This window comes from Galendromus occidentalis, unplaced genomic scaffold (assembly GCF_000255335.2).
Source record: "Galendromus occidentalis unplaced genomic scaffold, Mocc_1.1 scf7180000076574, whole genome shotgun sequence".
NCBI classification, from domain to species: domain Eukaryota; kingdom Metazoa; phylum Arthropoda; class Arachnida; order Mesostigmata; family Phytoseiidae; genus Galendromus; species Galendromus occidentalis.
The window spans coordinates 935173-950326 of record NW_003804563.1 but is presented as its reverse complement, the minus strand read 5'-3'; the positions used below and the strand labels follow the sequence as shown (position 1 = coordinate 950326).

The 15154-nt window shown below is 51.2% G+C and overlaps 1 protein-coding gene across 1 annotated transcript in view; it reads right to left on the bottom strand.

Moving 5' to 3' along the window:
- Positions 1 to 3913: 3913 nt before the first annotated feature.
- Positions 3914 to 15154, bottom strand: part of LOC100898773 (cardioacceleratory peptide receptor) — a 32267-nt gene continuing 21026 nt past the window's right edge. The window contains exons 5-10 of the mRNA XM_018642180.2: positions 13581 to 13720; positions 13241 to 13406; positions 12979 to 13113; positions 11822 to 12008; positions 9974 to 10117; positions 3914 to 4458 (exon numbers count right to left, since the gene is read on the bottom strand). Of these exons, the coding sequence (XP_018497696.2) occupies positions 4350 to 4458; positions 9974 to 10117; positions 11822 to 12008; positions 12979 to 13113; positions 13241 to 13406; positions 13581 to 13720 (881 nt within the window). The 3' untranslated portion in view covers positions 3914 to 4349. The remainder of the gene's footprint in view (positions 4459 to 9973; positions 10118 to 11821; positions 12009 to 12978; positions 13114 to 13240; positions 13407 to 13580; positions 13721 to 15154) is intronic.

Sequence of the window (15154 nt, the reverse complement as noted above, 5' to 3'; positions counted from 1 at the left end):
GCGAGAACTTCTGTAGTTCGGAGAGCGATCGGAAAAATGCTTTCTTCTCCGGAATCTCTCTGATGATTCTTGTTGGCATTGCCGATAGCAAGAGGCTTTTCCCTTCGATACGAAGATGTATCTGAGACGAGTCAGCGACAGACCGGTTCGCTCCCGATTCCATTCCCGGCTTCAGATGTCTCGCGCAATCGCGATAAGAACATTACGACGAAACTAATGGTGGAGCGACTTCTTCCAAGGTGAGCAGAGGGACTCATCATAACCGAGCAGCAAACCTGCTAATGGAGCAAAGGTCGCATTATAGCGAGGTTTTCAAAGATGGTGACGTACGTGGGAACCTCTGCCGCGGCGGGAGATTAGCAAAAAACTCGTATCCAATCCCCGCGAGTACATTCCTTCCGAAGGTCATACTTGTTCGTCGACGTAATTCTTTATCATTCGAGCGGGCCGAAGCGAAACACTGTGACGCTGGTGCTGTATTTTCTAATAAAGAGCTCGGTTGTTGCGCTGACGTGTCCAGGGACGCAAATTTCAAATTCGGGGGAACAGTTTACACCGTTGAGGTGTCGGTGTGTGTGTCACGTCTGACGAAGTGCTATCAAGTCACTAGCCTTATTGAGCTATAAAGGAGAATCCTCGACGACGTCGTCGTCGCCGCCGTCGACATAGCCTGGACTGACGGCCGAATCGGCTAAACGCGACTTTCTTGTGGAAAGAGCAAATTTTGCCAAGCAGGGGACGTCGAACTATTTTCAACAAGCAGCCGCTGGTTGCCGGCTTGCTAGGTTCGTCCGGTCGCCCAAGGCTTCGCCCCGGTCGCCTATAAACTCTGTGAAATAAAATGAGCCTTTCGATATGCGGCGGCATCGCGGATAGGCGCCCCCCAAGAACTCCCCCCTAGATTTCCTGAATACATATCTGTCTGTACTCCGACCGCTCGTGGTTGGAATGAGATTGTACTCTCAATTTTATATTCAATTTGGAACCAGAATAAGGGAGGACTCCGCGGGTGAGTCTATGGTTCCCTGTTTCTGAAACTGTGTAGTCTGAACAGTTGAACGTTGCGCGACTCGCTCGTCCACTCACTCAGTTGACGTCAGCAAATAGCACGGCGATCCGGGACGCGGACGCGCTGGAGAGCAGCAAAAAATGTTTAGTGATCTCCTCCAGGATCCCTCGGTCGCGCCTTTTGTTGCTTTGTCTCTTCGTGAAACTCCGGATATCGGTAAAAGCGAACAACAACCGTATTTTCCCATGCGACTTCTCGAATCTCTTAGAGATCACAGCATCGAAAGGCTAGGACGCAGATTCTTTCGGATCGAGTTGTGTATTCGGTTATCTCGTTCCACCAGCCCATCCCTTCTGCGGGAGTGGGGGTTCACTCTTAGTCAATTCTCAGGTCGATTATCTGAATATTCTAATGTTGGAGCTCACCATTGAGCAATGGTCCCTGCTAGTATTCTCTTGCGATCTCTAAAAACAATATCAGCGTTATAAGCACGAGGCTTTGAAGCTCGCTGGGTGATGTGATAATATATTCGCTGCATTGAGTCAAGGCGTAGCCTCCCCTCTCAAGAGTCACAGGAGATCCGCGCGAGGACTCTCATGTATTATTGGAGACTAAACGAATACCCGCCGATTCGACGAGAACCAATAGCTCTACTCCGCTCCTGTGTGTCTTTTGTGATGAAGCTTCGGACCATTCAGGAATCCTTCGCAGAGCCCTGAGTAATCCATTGAAGCATAGACGGCGCACGAGGAAAAGACCAAATCAAAACAGGAGGGAGCTCGAGACAAGGCTGATAGTTTGACGGATATCGAACCGCTTCTGCAAACTCTTCGGGCGAGACGAAATCGACGGGAACTCCGGATCCACTGTTATCATCTTCATTCAAGTTCGCACCTGATGAGCTGGTTCCGCTTTGAATGATATTATTCTTCGATATTCGCCGCGAGCTTGCATGATTAAGGCTGAGGAACTTCCCGGGAGACGGGAAGATACATCGCTCGGACCCGAACAATTCTCGAGATCCATGTGATACAGGCCTCTGTATTGGAGTCTGCTGAATATTTCCAAAAAAGTTCGATTGCCTCGCTACCTTCGGGGAGCGCTCGCGAGACTGAGCCCGTCAAACTCCGTGTTCGGTGAGATTCAGAGACCCTTCATCATTTGACTTTGCGGGAAGCCCAGATTGACCCCCCGGGCTCCACGGCACGAGCATACCTAGATCAGCCGCCCAGGTGGGGATCGGCCAGATGATTTCATCGCGCTTGTCCTATCTGAGACTCCGAGAAGAATCAATCGCTTTGCAGCCTTTGCTGTCACACCTTGCTCGATCCCTCGCGAGGAAAGGCGACTGACGCAACCCCGGAGGATCCCCGGATTGTTCCCCCCACCTTGTGAGGTTTCTCATATTCCCTTAGCTCACCCGTTTCACGATCCGCATTCACACCAGCGAGGCGGACATTTTAACCGTTGAGTGAGAGCGGCACTGAAAATCGAGAATAGCCCAAAGCATCGCTCTGTACGCGGATGGAACCGAGAGTCCCCGGGAAATCTGGGATCCGTCTCGAAGACTCTGCCGGGGCTTCGGACTGGACGAATCGGAAAAAAAAGATCAATCGGACGAACATGGTTGGAGATGAGCTTTGATCAGATGTACCCCGGAGTTTTTGGGGGCGACCCCTTGTCCACATACCGATGCTTCCTTTTGATCCGAAGTAAGACCTGGGGACTTGGCCGACGATGAGATAAATCTAGATCGATTGCATCGAGACATTTCCTGCTAAGTCCATCGGTTACACTTTATTCAAAGTTTGAGTTCAGAAGGAACATTACCGCTCCGCTGGGCGATGGGTGATCTTCGATGGATAGAACACTAAGATGACGTATCACATTTTTCCCATTTTCGAAACTTCAGTGTCGTCTCGATACGGTGGAATCCACATGCGTCAAGTTCGGGGGTATCGACAGAACATAGTCGTCGCTCTGACATGCGGAACAGATCAGCTCATCTCCGAGATGCTGAGAATTGGAGCGGAGCCGGGGTTGATTTTTCTTAAAGATGCGAAATCCGGTATCGCGATGATTGTTCGAATCTGACTCCGATTCGAGAAGAGAATGCTCTGTTCCGTTCGCCATTCACGTGTCAGATAACGAATTTCCGCTGTACATCAAAAGATCGATAACATATTCTACACAGTACGCGTCAGAGGTTTGATGAGGAATTTTACAGTCATCGACATGGAATACTCGTTAATACATAAACTTGATCATAGACATAATAATTTTCGTGTAGATTATCGCTGGTAAGCCATTCCGCTCACTCGTTTGTTCATGCTTCGTCCACGTGTGTGAAGAATACTATGCTCCTGGGAATGTAGAGGGAAATCATACAAGGACGAGATTAACAGATTAACATTTCTGAAAGCCTCATTCGGTCTTTCTTTGGATGAGCGGGGTAGCGAACACTGGGAATTCTTCAGGGAGTCGGGGTTATTGTGCCGTGGGAAACGGTCACCGGCCTGAATTAGACTGCGACAAGGTAGCAGTGGTCACGCAAGACATCAACATGATAAAGAAACCTTGGATGTCCCCCGATCAGGTCGTCTCTGGACCCACGGGCTAGCGTACCTGGTGAAAGAAACTCGCCCGCGGAAAGCCACGAGCAGAGCATGAGCTTGAGTTCGTGCCTCTCTGCGGGCAGAGCCTTAAACCGTTTTACGCAAAAACCAGCGAGGAGCGATCATTTCGGGGAAAGAGCTTCTCCGAGGATATACATAGTGTCTCGCTGCCGTGTGTCGGTCGAGGGAACTTGGCTCTTTCGGATCACTTACTCCCGGAACTTCCAGCCGAGCAATCACAAGTCTCGAAGCTAAGCTTGGATTCCTCGTGGCTTGCTCTCGTCGCTCGCCGGTCGCATGCAACCGTCCGGTGTTGAGGATCTCGGTTGAAAATACATCTGTTTTATGAAGACTTCGGCTTATGAAAAGTAGATCGTGCCGGCGTTCCGAGCACGCTTTTCCAAAATGATATCACAACTCACAACATGAGGCTTGACTTGAGAAGCATGGTCGCTGGACGTCCCTCACTCGACATCGCCGCGAGTCTCCCATCTGGATCCCCAAAATGTTCTACTATCCCGATCGAGGTAGACCATACGTCTGGGGAAATCCTCCGTTGCTCCAGTTCGGGAGGAATAGTCGCTCTTGAGACAAAAGCGGGGAAGCCGTCGGGATGCGTCGCGTCGTGCCTACAGACAAGTTTCGCGGGTTTCATCCAGATTTCCAGCGACGGGGCTCGAGGGATCCAGCGCTTCCACAACGGGACTCAAGTCGTGGGCCGTATGCTATACGAGTGAGTTTAGCTGCCGAACAGCTGCTTTCCTGTCGGGTGCCGGTAGTTGATCAGCTCCCGAGTTCGCCTCGGTCAATCTCAAATTACTCCGACCGGATTGCCTGTAAGAGAGCATACGAATTCAATTACGGTTTCGAGTCAATGACGCAAATCCCGCCCACGCCCAGCTCATTCTAGAAACTCAGAAGCGCGATTATTTCACGAAAGAGACGAGCTTGTGCTGCTCGCTCTTGTTTCTAGTTGCGTTCCTCGGGAACTTCCCGGTCCCGCGAACGTATTCATCTAAAACGCTTGATGACGTCGAGGTTCTCTGAATGCCGGCGTCCGCGCTCCCCATCGGGGTCCCACGCGGTATTTCCGTTTCCACAATTTTTGCGCGTGTCCCCGCAGGCTCTGCGAAGACAATGCGGCCACGAGAGCAGCGACCGCGGAGTGAACGGTCAGCTGACTCGCTTTTTCACTCAGTTCGCTTAACGTTGCAGCGTAATACCGCTTGCGAGGGAACCACTGATGGAATAGGGGGTGTAATTATGTTGCTGCAGCTGCAAACGCTCCTAGTGGCGATGCCCCTCTCGCCTCCGGAGTCGCTACCGAAGACCGTGAACCGCTGCCGCTACTTTGCTCGTAAAATACGCGTTAACGTTCGTCCCTCAGACGGGCAGTGACGCTTTGCTTATTGGCATTCTTCCATGCGCGTCCAGTCCGACGGTCTGGCACGGCCAACTGAGCGAGGCGTTTCCATCCTAGTTTTACATTTGCCGCGGCTGATCCGCTGGCCGTTCGAGCAGCCGCTAATGGCCACTTAATCGACAGCCATAGCGTCGGCACTCAAGCTCCGCGAGCACACCGACGACAACGACGCCGCGCCGCTGCCGACGTCAACACCAACAGAAGAAGAAACGGTGTGGGGCATTAACCCTCCATAAGAGGGAGCGCAGAGCAGAAGCTGAGCGCGACGGGGAACGCTGCACTCTGAGGAACAACCGACTGCCACTTGCCACTAAGGTAGGTGGCACTGAGGTGAAAGACAAGTAGGTGAGAACTCGTCTCAGACCTATGTCCGTTCCAATCAGTGATCTGAAACAAGCAATATCTGCTCCGTCAACAACGGACGCAGAAGCTTCCACTCCCGATTCGTACTTTGGCCGAGGCCTCGATTCGTTCACCTCCCTTCTCTCGAGCAGTGAATGATATGGACTGCAAGCAGCTACAGGATTCGCAGCGGAGTTGGCCCCAGACAAAAATGCGCTTCCCGAGGGAAGATGATTCCCACACATCCTCCGGACTATTGTAAGTGTTGCATCGGTCTCGCGCGCGGGACGACTTAGGATCCTGCTCGAGACGGTTTGTCCCGCAGCAAGCGTATTTCCCACTCGACTCGGGTGCGAATCCGGAGCCGCTGTATCGATTCCAAATCGTCGCTTGGGATCGTGGAAACCTGCCGTACCTTTATATCTCAGGGACGTAACTTTCTTCCTGTTTCGCATGCCGTGAATCAAACCACTCGGTTAGACATTCTCCTGGATTGAAAGCTCAAGAGCGGACGAGTCGTGCGAAGGAATGCCGCTCTCGTGCACATTGAGGGCTAATTAAGACAACGCTTACGAGACAGAAGCAGACAGTGGAAGCGCGAAGCGGAGCGGCGACTCGGAGACTAATTAACGCTAGTTTTTCTGCGGCTAAAGCCTGCGGCAAACCTGTTGCAAAGGCTGCGGTGGCAATATTGAATTTGTTCCCTAGACGACAGCGTCCTCTGACGAAGATTCTGATAAGGGCCGGCGGTGTCACTAGACGATTTCTCTGAAATATCGACCGAGACAGCCGGAGGGCTGGTCATCGTGAACTACCGCCCTCCCTGTGATTATCACCACAAATCTTCTCCGAGCTAGAGCGCTCAACCGGCGAATCTGATAAAGAATCGATCGCCTCGGAGATCGTGTGATTTTCCCCGTTGGCGAAAGCCTCGTCGAAGAAAAAGGTTTCCAGTTTGAACGGTTTGGAAGCAATGAGTCGACTGACCATCGAAGCAACCGAACCACGAGCAACCTGCCCGCCCACCGCCCACCAGATAGGACCTACAGCTGCTGGTTTTCGCATGTTGGAACAGAGGAGCGCTTTTGCGAATGATTTTCTACAAGTACATCAACAACTTGCTGGAGCCACTGACTGATGCGTGATAACTCTAGATATTCTCGCCGCCTTCCGCGAGAGCTCCGGACACTCTCGAGGGCGGCCGCGCGTGCCCGCGACGCCGATGCTAGTCTTTTCATTTTACGCTCGCTCTGAATAATGAATTCCGAGATCCGAATTAACTTGCTTGATTACGACTCTCTCACATCCCATCGATCGTCGCCCTCAGCAACGATTGCGCCGAAATATAGGCCATTGAGTCTTCAGAAGAAGAGAATTATCGAATAGGGAAGCAAGGGGAGGGGACAGCGGGGGACTCCGGATCAATTTTGGTCGGGAGGCTGTGTGTGCGTGCGACGGAATTGAGACGGAGTCGGGGAGAATCGGAGAGACTCCGGCGATGAAGGAGATCGGATCCGGATAGAGAACGTCGGGAATCGTATGCAGAATGGGGTAAGCGAGAGTCAGCTTTCAGAGGTCACCGTATTTGATTAGGGACAGATGGAACGAATTCCCGGCCGGATAGCGGATTGATCACTGTATCCATATATATATATATATCACCACAATACGTCGTCAATCGGCCGGAGAGCACAACAACGGTCGCCTTTACCGTGACCGTGCTTCATTATGCCCGCTTGCTCATTTGACTAGCTAGCTGCCTGTTTGCTTTCTTGCAATGAGTGTCGGTGTCCTTTCGTGTCAACCGCGACTCCCATCGACAGTGTCCGTGATGCTTCCGGGTCCTGGCAAGGAAGACATCGGACGATATCAGACAATACAATATGGCGATACAATACAAAGAACAGTGGCAGCCAGCGGACGAGATTGCTTTTGCCAACTGGACTGCAGACTTGATAGAGCGATCGTTGCCGGAGGATTGCTGCCACGTCTGTCCCAGAGATTCCGCTCGACGAACGGGCAGGCAGGCTGGCTGGCCCAAAGGACGGTTTGGGCGGTTGAATAGCGTGTAGCGGGGAACGAACGGAATGAACGTTGTGGTTTAGGCATCTAGCGTGTCGTACCCCGAACCTAAATTCGGCAGATCGCGAAATTCACTCTTGCTGAATGATTAGATTCGCTCATCAGAGGCTCATAGCTCATAGCAAACCGTACTGCTCTCGGGTGGATCTGGTGTTTCTATCGGAAATGACTTGTCTGCGACGAATGTAGATTCTGTGCCATTGGGGGAGATAGACCGGGAATCGGAAGGGAAAGACATTCGCGGCAAAGTCTCACCTACCTCGAAAAAGAGTCCGCGAGGCGTGGATAACCTAATCTCACCTTCCAGAAAATCGGGTCTCCGACGGTAACTCGTTTCCTCGCGGTGGATCCCAGAGTTCGCTGCGCCGTTCGTTCCGCGTCGAGTCATCACCGTGGTGCACCGAGGTCTAGAGACCGCGTCCAGACCCACGTTCCTGACCACTGCTTCTCCGGACTCAATATCTACATCTACCTAGCAGACAGTGACATGCAATGGGCTCGGCTTATCAGGGACGCACGCACAGCATCCTCCCAGGCGACTCGGCGATCCCGTAAAATATTCTGAATGAATAAATAAGACCAAATGGAATCAGCCATTGTCTGCTTGACGGTGGTATCCGCCCATGTTACCGGTCTACATGCCTCCGCAGCCTTGAGCGAGCGATGCGAGGAGGAATTCGTTTCCGCTGAGACCCCGCATTCGGAAACTCCGGAAAGGACCAGAACAACCGCTGATACTAATGTCGCCGCAATTACTTCTGCTGCGACTTCTAATAGTTTCTGCCTCCTGAACTGATCTCCATGATTCTAACAAGCCTCCGGGAAGATTTCCGACCGCGCTGGAATTGCCCGAAAAGACTGTTTCGTTACTCGAGAGTGTTCGTTTTATTTGCACCGTGGTATGCGGATCGGGAAGGCCACTCCCTGAAAAGCGTAGATTCTATCATAGTTTTTGGTACTGTCAAGGTTTCTGGCTTATGACAGTGTTGCTCTTGAACGCATCAAGGGCTCATGTTGAAAGAACACGGGCTGGCTGGCTGGCCACGAGGACACTTCCGTTAGTCTTCCCGAGAGAAAGAAGAGACGCGCCATGTGAGTGTGAAAAAGTTTTGTAATATGACACACATCACAGAGAGCCCTCTCTCGTCTGACCACCAACGGCAGCGCAGCAAACAACCTACTTCCTATGAAGGGCGACGAGAAGCGTCATTGCCTTACGGCGACCGAGGGTCAAGAAGAGCTGCACTTGACGACACAGCCGATCCACCCACAAAGCGACCCACCGAGCCGGCCATGATTCGATCTGAATTATCAGACAATCGCTCCGAGCGTCGCAAGACCGACTAGTGGTCCACGATGTCGTTTTCGGTGAGCCAGTAGATGTCTGACTGAGTAGATATCGGTCCGTGACATCCGTGTCAGATAGTCTCCGGCTGAATTGTGGAGAGCTTCTCTCTGTCTGGCGTTTCCGAACCTTTACCCTCCGGTGGATCCTCAGAGACTTCTAAGACCTTTTCGAGAACCTCCTTCCCTGAATTCGAATCCGTGCCTCGGAGATTCGATTAGGAGGGCCATGAGCTCAACCGATAGGCAATATTCGAATCCATCCGGTGCGGCGACCATGCAGTGAAGTTTTCCCATATTCATGAAAGAAGTTTTTCCTTGGCTTCCCAGTTCCGAGGCCACTTCCGCCGGTCTAAGCCTCAATAACCGTTTCGAAAAAACTGAATAGACGTGCGAAGTCTGCTGGCAGTGACGACCAGATCCTGCGACCGTAAATATAGCGGTCTATACTCTCTCGAAATTCGATCGAGAACCTAATTTCCAATTCGCTGTGTCGATAACTGCTCCTTCTAATGATGTTCCTTATTCGGGCCCCGGGCTGAGGAACGCTGCCTCGCTACGTGGTGGACCGACCCAGCAGCCGCGCCTCAGGCCAATAGAAGCTCCCTCGGCCATCTAGAGTGAGGTGACCGGTGAACTGCGGCGATTGACAGCGTTCCAGGGAGTCGGTGAACCAGCGCTCCTTAGATCACGAGCGCGTTCTGGAAGATTGATTCGAACTCTCGCCCTGATTTTCTTTCTCGAAAAATCAGACATGCTCTCTACCGCGTCCGTGCTCAAAGGGAGCAGCAGCCGACATGTATCGTCGTGATATGGTCGATCGGTCGTCCAACATGTCGCGGCTCTCATCTCGATGATTCCAATGTGCTTGTCTAGGGAACCGCGCTCCCTCTAATATTTACTTTGCGGAATTCCCCGCAAAGATCCTCCGAGTACGCGAAGGAACACATTGCGAATAGGCTCCCCCGCGTACAGCAGACCTTGATGACGGATATCATACCGGCAATTGTGGACCCTGGAGCGGAAATCCGCTCTGGTGCTCTCTGAATTCATCGCTACCGTTGTCTTGCTGATAACGTTGGAGAGCAAGACTCAACGGAAAACTTCAATCGTAGGATATTGTGCTCCTGCTAGCACTCCTCGCAGTCTTCGACGTACCTGAGCGATGTCGACATCGTGGCGTAGTTAGATGTGGTGAGTCTTCTGTGACTAGATATCGTGTTGTTGTCTCTTTTCGCTAAGGTGCTGCATGGGGAGCACATACACAGCCTGCCGGCGAGCCAACCGAACCAGGGATGATTCCTGCGGATTGACGAAGCTCCATTTAATGATAGGCCATGATGGGAGGGTAATCTCGAAGCTCAGCTTTGGCGACGCCTAATTGTAGCTTGCCCTTCCTGCTAAGCTTCATCTCAACATCCACAACAGTCTGCATATATGAGCCGGACTCTGTACACGTCCAAGATCCAAGAACGATGAAGAAATTAGGTCGAAATCCTCCATTCCTTCACGGGGTTCATGCTTAGATTTCCCCCATATTCAAAATAGAAAGCTTGAAGCGAGAGAGGTTCCGCACAAATCCGAGAGTTCCAATCACGCCCTAGCGATTCTCCGCGCAGTCTTGAATGAGGAGTTGAGCTAGAAACTACCCGTTTGGAATACTTCTAGGTCGAATCAGCGTCATGCAAACATTGTCATCAAATAAGGACAGCGCATTCGCGCTCAGCATAAATCTTTGTTGCCTGTGATTCATTCTGTGGGTCCCCGGAGTCAGACAGTGATTGCATCACTTGACAGAGGGGCACTCCAGACACTCGCGAGGCCAACGGCCAACGCAGAGTCCAGGGTTTTGACATTCGACTCCACAAAAGCGTGGCTGGCTGGCCGACTCGCTCGGATGGATAGATGAAGATTACAACGTCTTTATTTTTGTTTCGGGAGCAAGACTCTCTGTACAAAATTGGCAACTGGTGACGGAAAGACAAGCGTGCATCTCGGCGAGGGGTCGTTCATCAAGCTCGCGATGTCGTTCGTCACACTTAGACGCTGCGTGAAAGGGGCGATGGCGGATGCAGTTGGGGCAAATCGGACCATCACCAGCGACCACCATCGCCATGCGCGGTAGAAGTACATCGTCTAGCCTAGCAGCACCGAAGCAAGTTGTTGGCCACAACGAGCGACGCCTGCCGATAGGCTTCTAGGGAGTTGACTGTTCTACAGACTTGGGGCTTAATTTACCCCAGGTCGCTTGGTCAAGTTAGCTATCCACTCGGATTCTTGGCTGAAATCACGCAACGCTTGCTTCGACAACGCCGTTGAATTACGGATTTCAAACTCGCTAGCTCAAAATGCAAGAGCCAATCCAGGAGGTGAATATGGGTCGCCTCCCTGCACCCGAAGATCGACGTATTTCACGACGGCTCGAACCAGGCTAACCTCTGAACCAATCGTCCAGTCTACACAATTGAATTAGCTTCGATATCTATAACTATTCACCAAAACAAGAGAATTTTTTCTCCTCTCAATTGACTTGTGTTTAGCTGAAGCTATACCCTAACAAAGCTGAAGCGTCAAGGCATACGATCAGAGGTTGCCGTATAAGTCTCGCGATGAGCGGCTCTGGGTCTGAGAATTTAGGCTAGGCTGCTTAAGCGAAAAGCCTTGAAATTTAGTCACCATGAAGTGCGTCCTTATGAAATCCCTGACAGTTGAGCGAAGCGAACGGATGAAATTTAGTTAGAGTAGGTTTCGAAATAAACCGCACGGCTTAGTTGAATGGAACTCTTCTAATTAGGTCAGATTGGCGTCATTATTATCCCATATCCGAAGAGTATGCTCCAGTCCTGTGCGGTCTACACAGTTCTCCGGACCGCAAAGTCGTGAGTCAGGCACTCGTTAGGTTGTGAGAATGCAATCGTTTCGAATGATCTAGATACAATTATTAGTAGTACACAGGGATTATAGACATTTCGGGTTATCGACTGTCGGCACAGCCGTCGTTGTTACCTGATATTTCTGCAAATGTGCGTAGAGAAAAGGCAGTAGACTATGGGGTTGGCCAATGAGTTGAGCGGTGCCAGAGACTGCATAAACGTTGATACAGCATTTTCTGTCTTTTTGTCCTCGAAGATTACGTAGTCGTACACTTGCAAAAGGTCGTATATCATGTACGGACTCCAGCAAATCACGAAAACTGCAAGAAGAAATAAATATCTGTAACATATGAGCGGGTCCTACTCGTTTCGATGAAACCAGAGCGATATATTCTGCGATACTACCTACAGTTGTCGTCTGTATGACCCCAAATTTTACGTCGCAGTTCTATCCGATGGCTTCAACGAACTACATAGTGTTCACATACACCAACTTTCGGAGGAGCCCTGGTTTGCGAGAGTGTCTCCATGCTGCAGCTCTCCTTCCTCATTTTTATTTTTTTCGGAATCATTAACCAGGACGCCAATGAGTCCCAACGGGATCCTTGGATATCTCTCTCGTCCCTCTCTCGGGGAGCTTCTAGTTTGGATGGCCTCCGAGAGAAAACGTCCTTCGAGGTCGCCGAAGGGTCTCCGATTGATACGAATGGTCCGCCGTTTCTCCTGACTGGAATCGCTTATTCTCCCGCAGCGACATGGGTGTAATGAATACGAGTCGGATGTCATTGATCTGGGAGTCTGGAAGCGTCGCTCAGGCGAAATTTCACGCCTTTCACGCAAGACACCTTCCGCGGAGTCAAAGCCCCGAAACACCGGATACTTGACAATCTCTTGACTTCCAGGATGATGTGAGCGCAAGCAGAGGCCGAGCACGGGGCGTCAGAATGAGCTTTTCGAAGTCCCAGTCAGATAACTCTGCCACGTTTTCGCAGATCACGGTACAGTGGAAGCTCGATTACATCAACTCCCCGGAGAAGAAGCCTGATTTCCTGATCTTTTGGTTGTTCTAAATTGTCGATATAGTCGAGTTCTCGATTCGCTCCTATGGAATCCCGATTGCGTCAACCGTTTTCGGCAGCCATGAGGAGATATCGTGGAGTCTCTTCTGTGTTCAAAATCGGAACAGGGTCATTCTTATTCATCGATTGAGGGTTGGTAAAAAGAAAACCCATCCATGAACACAATCTGGAAGCAAGACAATCATCAACAGCGCGGTTATCCTTATCTTACCAAACACAATGATAAGAGTCATCTTGATGGTCTTGATCTTGGCCCTCGGAATGATACCCCTGGAACTGGCTCTTTTGCTCTCGACGTCCACATTCGCAGACGTTGAACTTTTCTGACTTTTTGTCGAAAGTCCACCTGAGGGATATCAAGCGTAACACGGTTGTTGGTCGATTTGCGCCCGAATATGAAGAAAAAACTTATCATTGCTCTCGGCTTCGCCCCCGGACGGTACGGCGCAAGTCGCTATTAGCCTATTACTTACCGACCGACACGCTGGACTTGGATGTTTTAGACGCCGAATGGCTACTCTTTGGGTAAGAGAGCATTTTAGACTTGGTCCAGATGGTGTAGACAATAATAGAGTAGCAAGCTGCTATAATAATTGCTGGGATGAAGAACAACGAAATTGCCACGATCGTAATGTACACCTGCGGGTGAAGTTGAAGTGAGGCGTGAGCGTCAACGGCTCTGTATTATCGGGTTCTCACCCGCGTTAACCTACTGAAAATTCGACTCGTCCGAACCGGGGCACAGGCGGGAGCACGCCTCTCATCGACAGAGCCGGCGTATAATGCGTGCGTTCACTCTCGTCGGGGACTCACCCGCCACTCGTATGTGGTGAACTCAATCCAACACTGCCTCATACCCCTGACCTCTTTCTCACTACTGATGAAGAGGGCCGGAAGAGCCATGATCAAACTGAAAAGCCAGGCGGAAGCCACGAGCCAACGAGCTCTTTTCCCTGCAATAGACAAAACCTCTGTTCAAGTTTCGTTCTCCCCACGCGCCGTAGGTCAATTGACCGCATTTAGCTGTGACTGTTGAATGCTGGAGTTCCGTTTTTATGGTTTCGCGGTTCCGGTGTACAGGGAAACTCCTTGCGACAACCTCCGTTCGCCCGCGTAGGTACGTATCTATAGGTCGAGAGTAAGAATTCAGCGGGAGAATAAAATTCCGCCCCCGAAGTTTTCATTCGCGAGCCTTCATTCTCCGAAGTCTGGTCGTGAAAGCATCCATAACTTCCACAAGCGTGACTATCAACATCTGGCTGCTGCTCCCTCTTGCAATTGCACCTATTCCTCGTTCCAGCCGGAGGACATTCTTTGCAGAAAGTTTGGTTCTCGAAGAGACCAATACTTTATTGGACCAGGGAGGACGTGGAGGTCCGGCCCGTGAAAATTGTCAACTAGGTCGGTTTCGAAGCATGTGGGGCCGACGGCTCCCTTCACGGTAGGTTTTCGAGAATATACGTCGACGCACGCCGATACGCTTGCGAGTCAATGAAGAGTCGTATCGCATCGAGCTGGGTCGAACACGAAATGAACGTCTCCGAATCGTTGGGGAAAAGAATGCCGCCCTGCCAAGACAAAGAATCGGGAAGCGAAACGTTATCGGCGTCGAATCAGAGCGAAGACAATCGCAGGCGACGGAGGGTTGGAGATGAGGAATGATCTCGACAACCATTCATCACGACTCTTCTCTCTCGAGCCTCCTTCACCCTGCGAAACTGAGCGGCCGGGCAGAGAACTGAAAGAGACTTGATGGCGTACTGAGTGCCTCGTCATCATAATCACGATTCTCCTCGTTAGGCCAGAGGGGAGAAACACTTGAACTGCCACAATGTTGAGTGGCTTCACACGATCCATTCAGCGGCACTACCCGCACAGTCCCTCGCTCAGAAATAATGTAGAAGCCATGGAAAATTAGGGAAGTCGAGTCTGGCGGAACACGCGCCCGGTATATTCACAAGGACATCTCGGACCCTTTCCTAAAAAAATTCATGGGGAGCTCGAAGGAAAGGGAGACCGAAAAAGGAAGTCAGAGGTCCACGGGTTCCGAATGATGTCCCGAGCTCCGGAATTTCACTAACAGAGGCTCGATTTCCTTCAACTCCCCTGTCCCGTCGATCTCTCTCGCGTTGTCCGGGTACCAGGAGGCCTGGGTGCTGAGACACAGAACTTTCAGCCGTCGGATAGATTGTCGACTAAAACTTTGAGACGTGTGAAAAGTGTTTAAGACGACCCACAACGCCCTACGTGTAGGAACACTCCGCAGCGACGTTGGAGACACCCACGCGACCTTGCCTCGACAAATGGGCGTGAAGATAGGGTTTTTGACCAAGAGGTGATCTCAACATCCATTTTTCGCTAATGGTCCCGCCCGCGGCTGCTTCTCG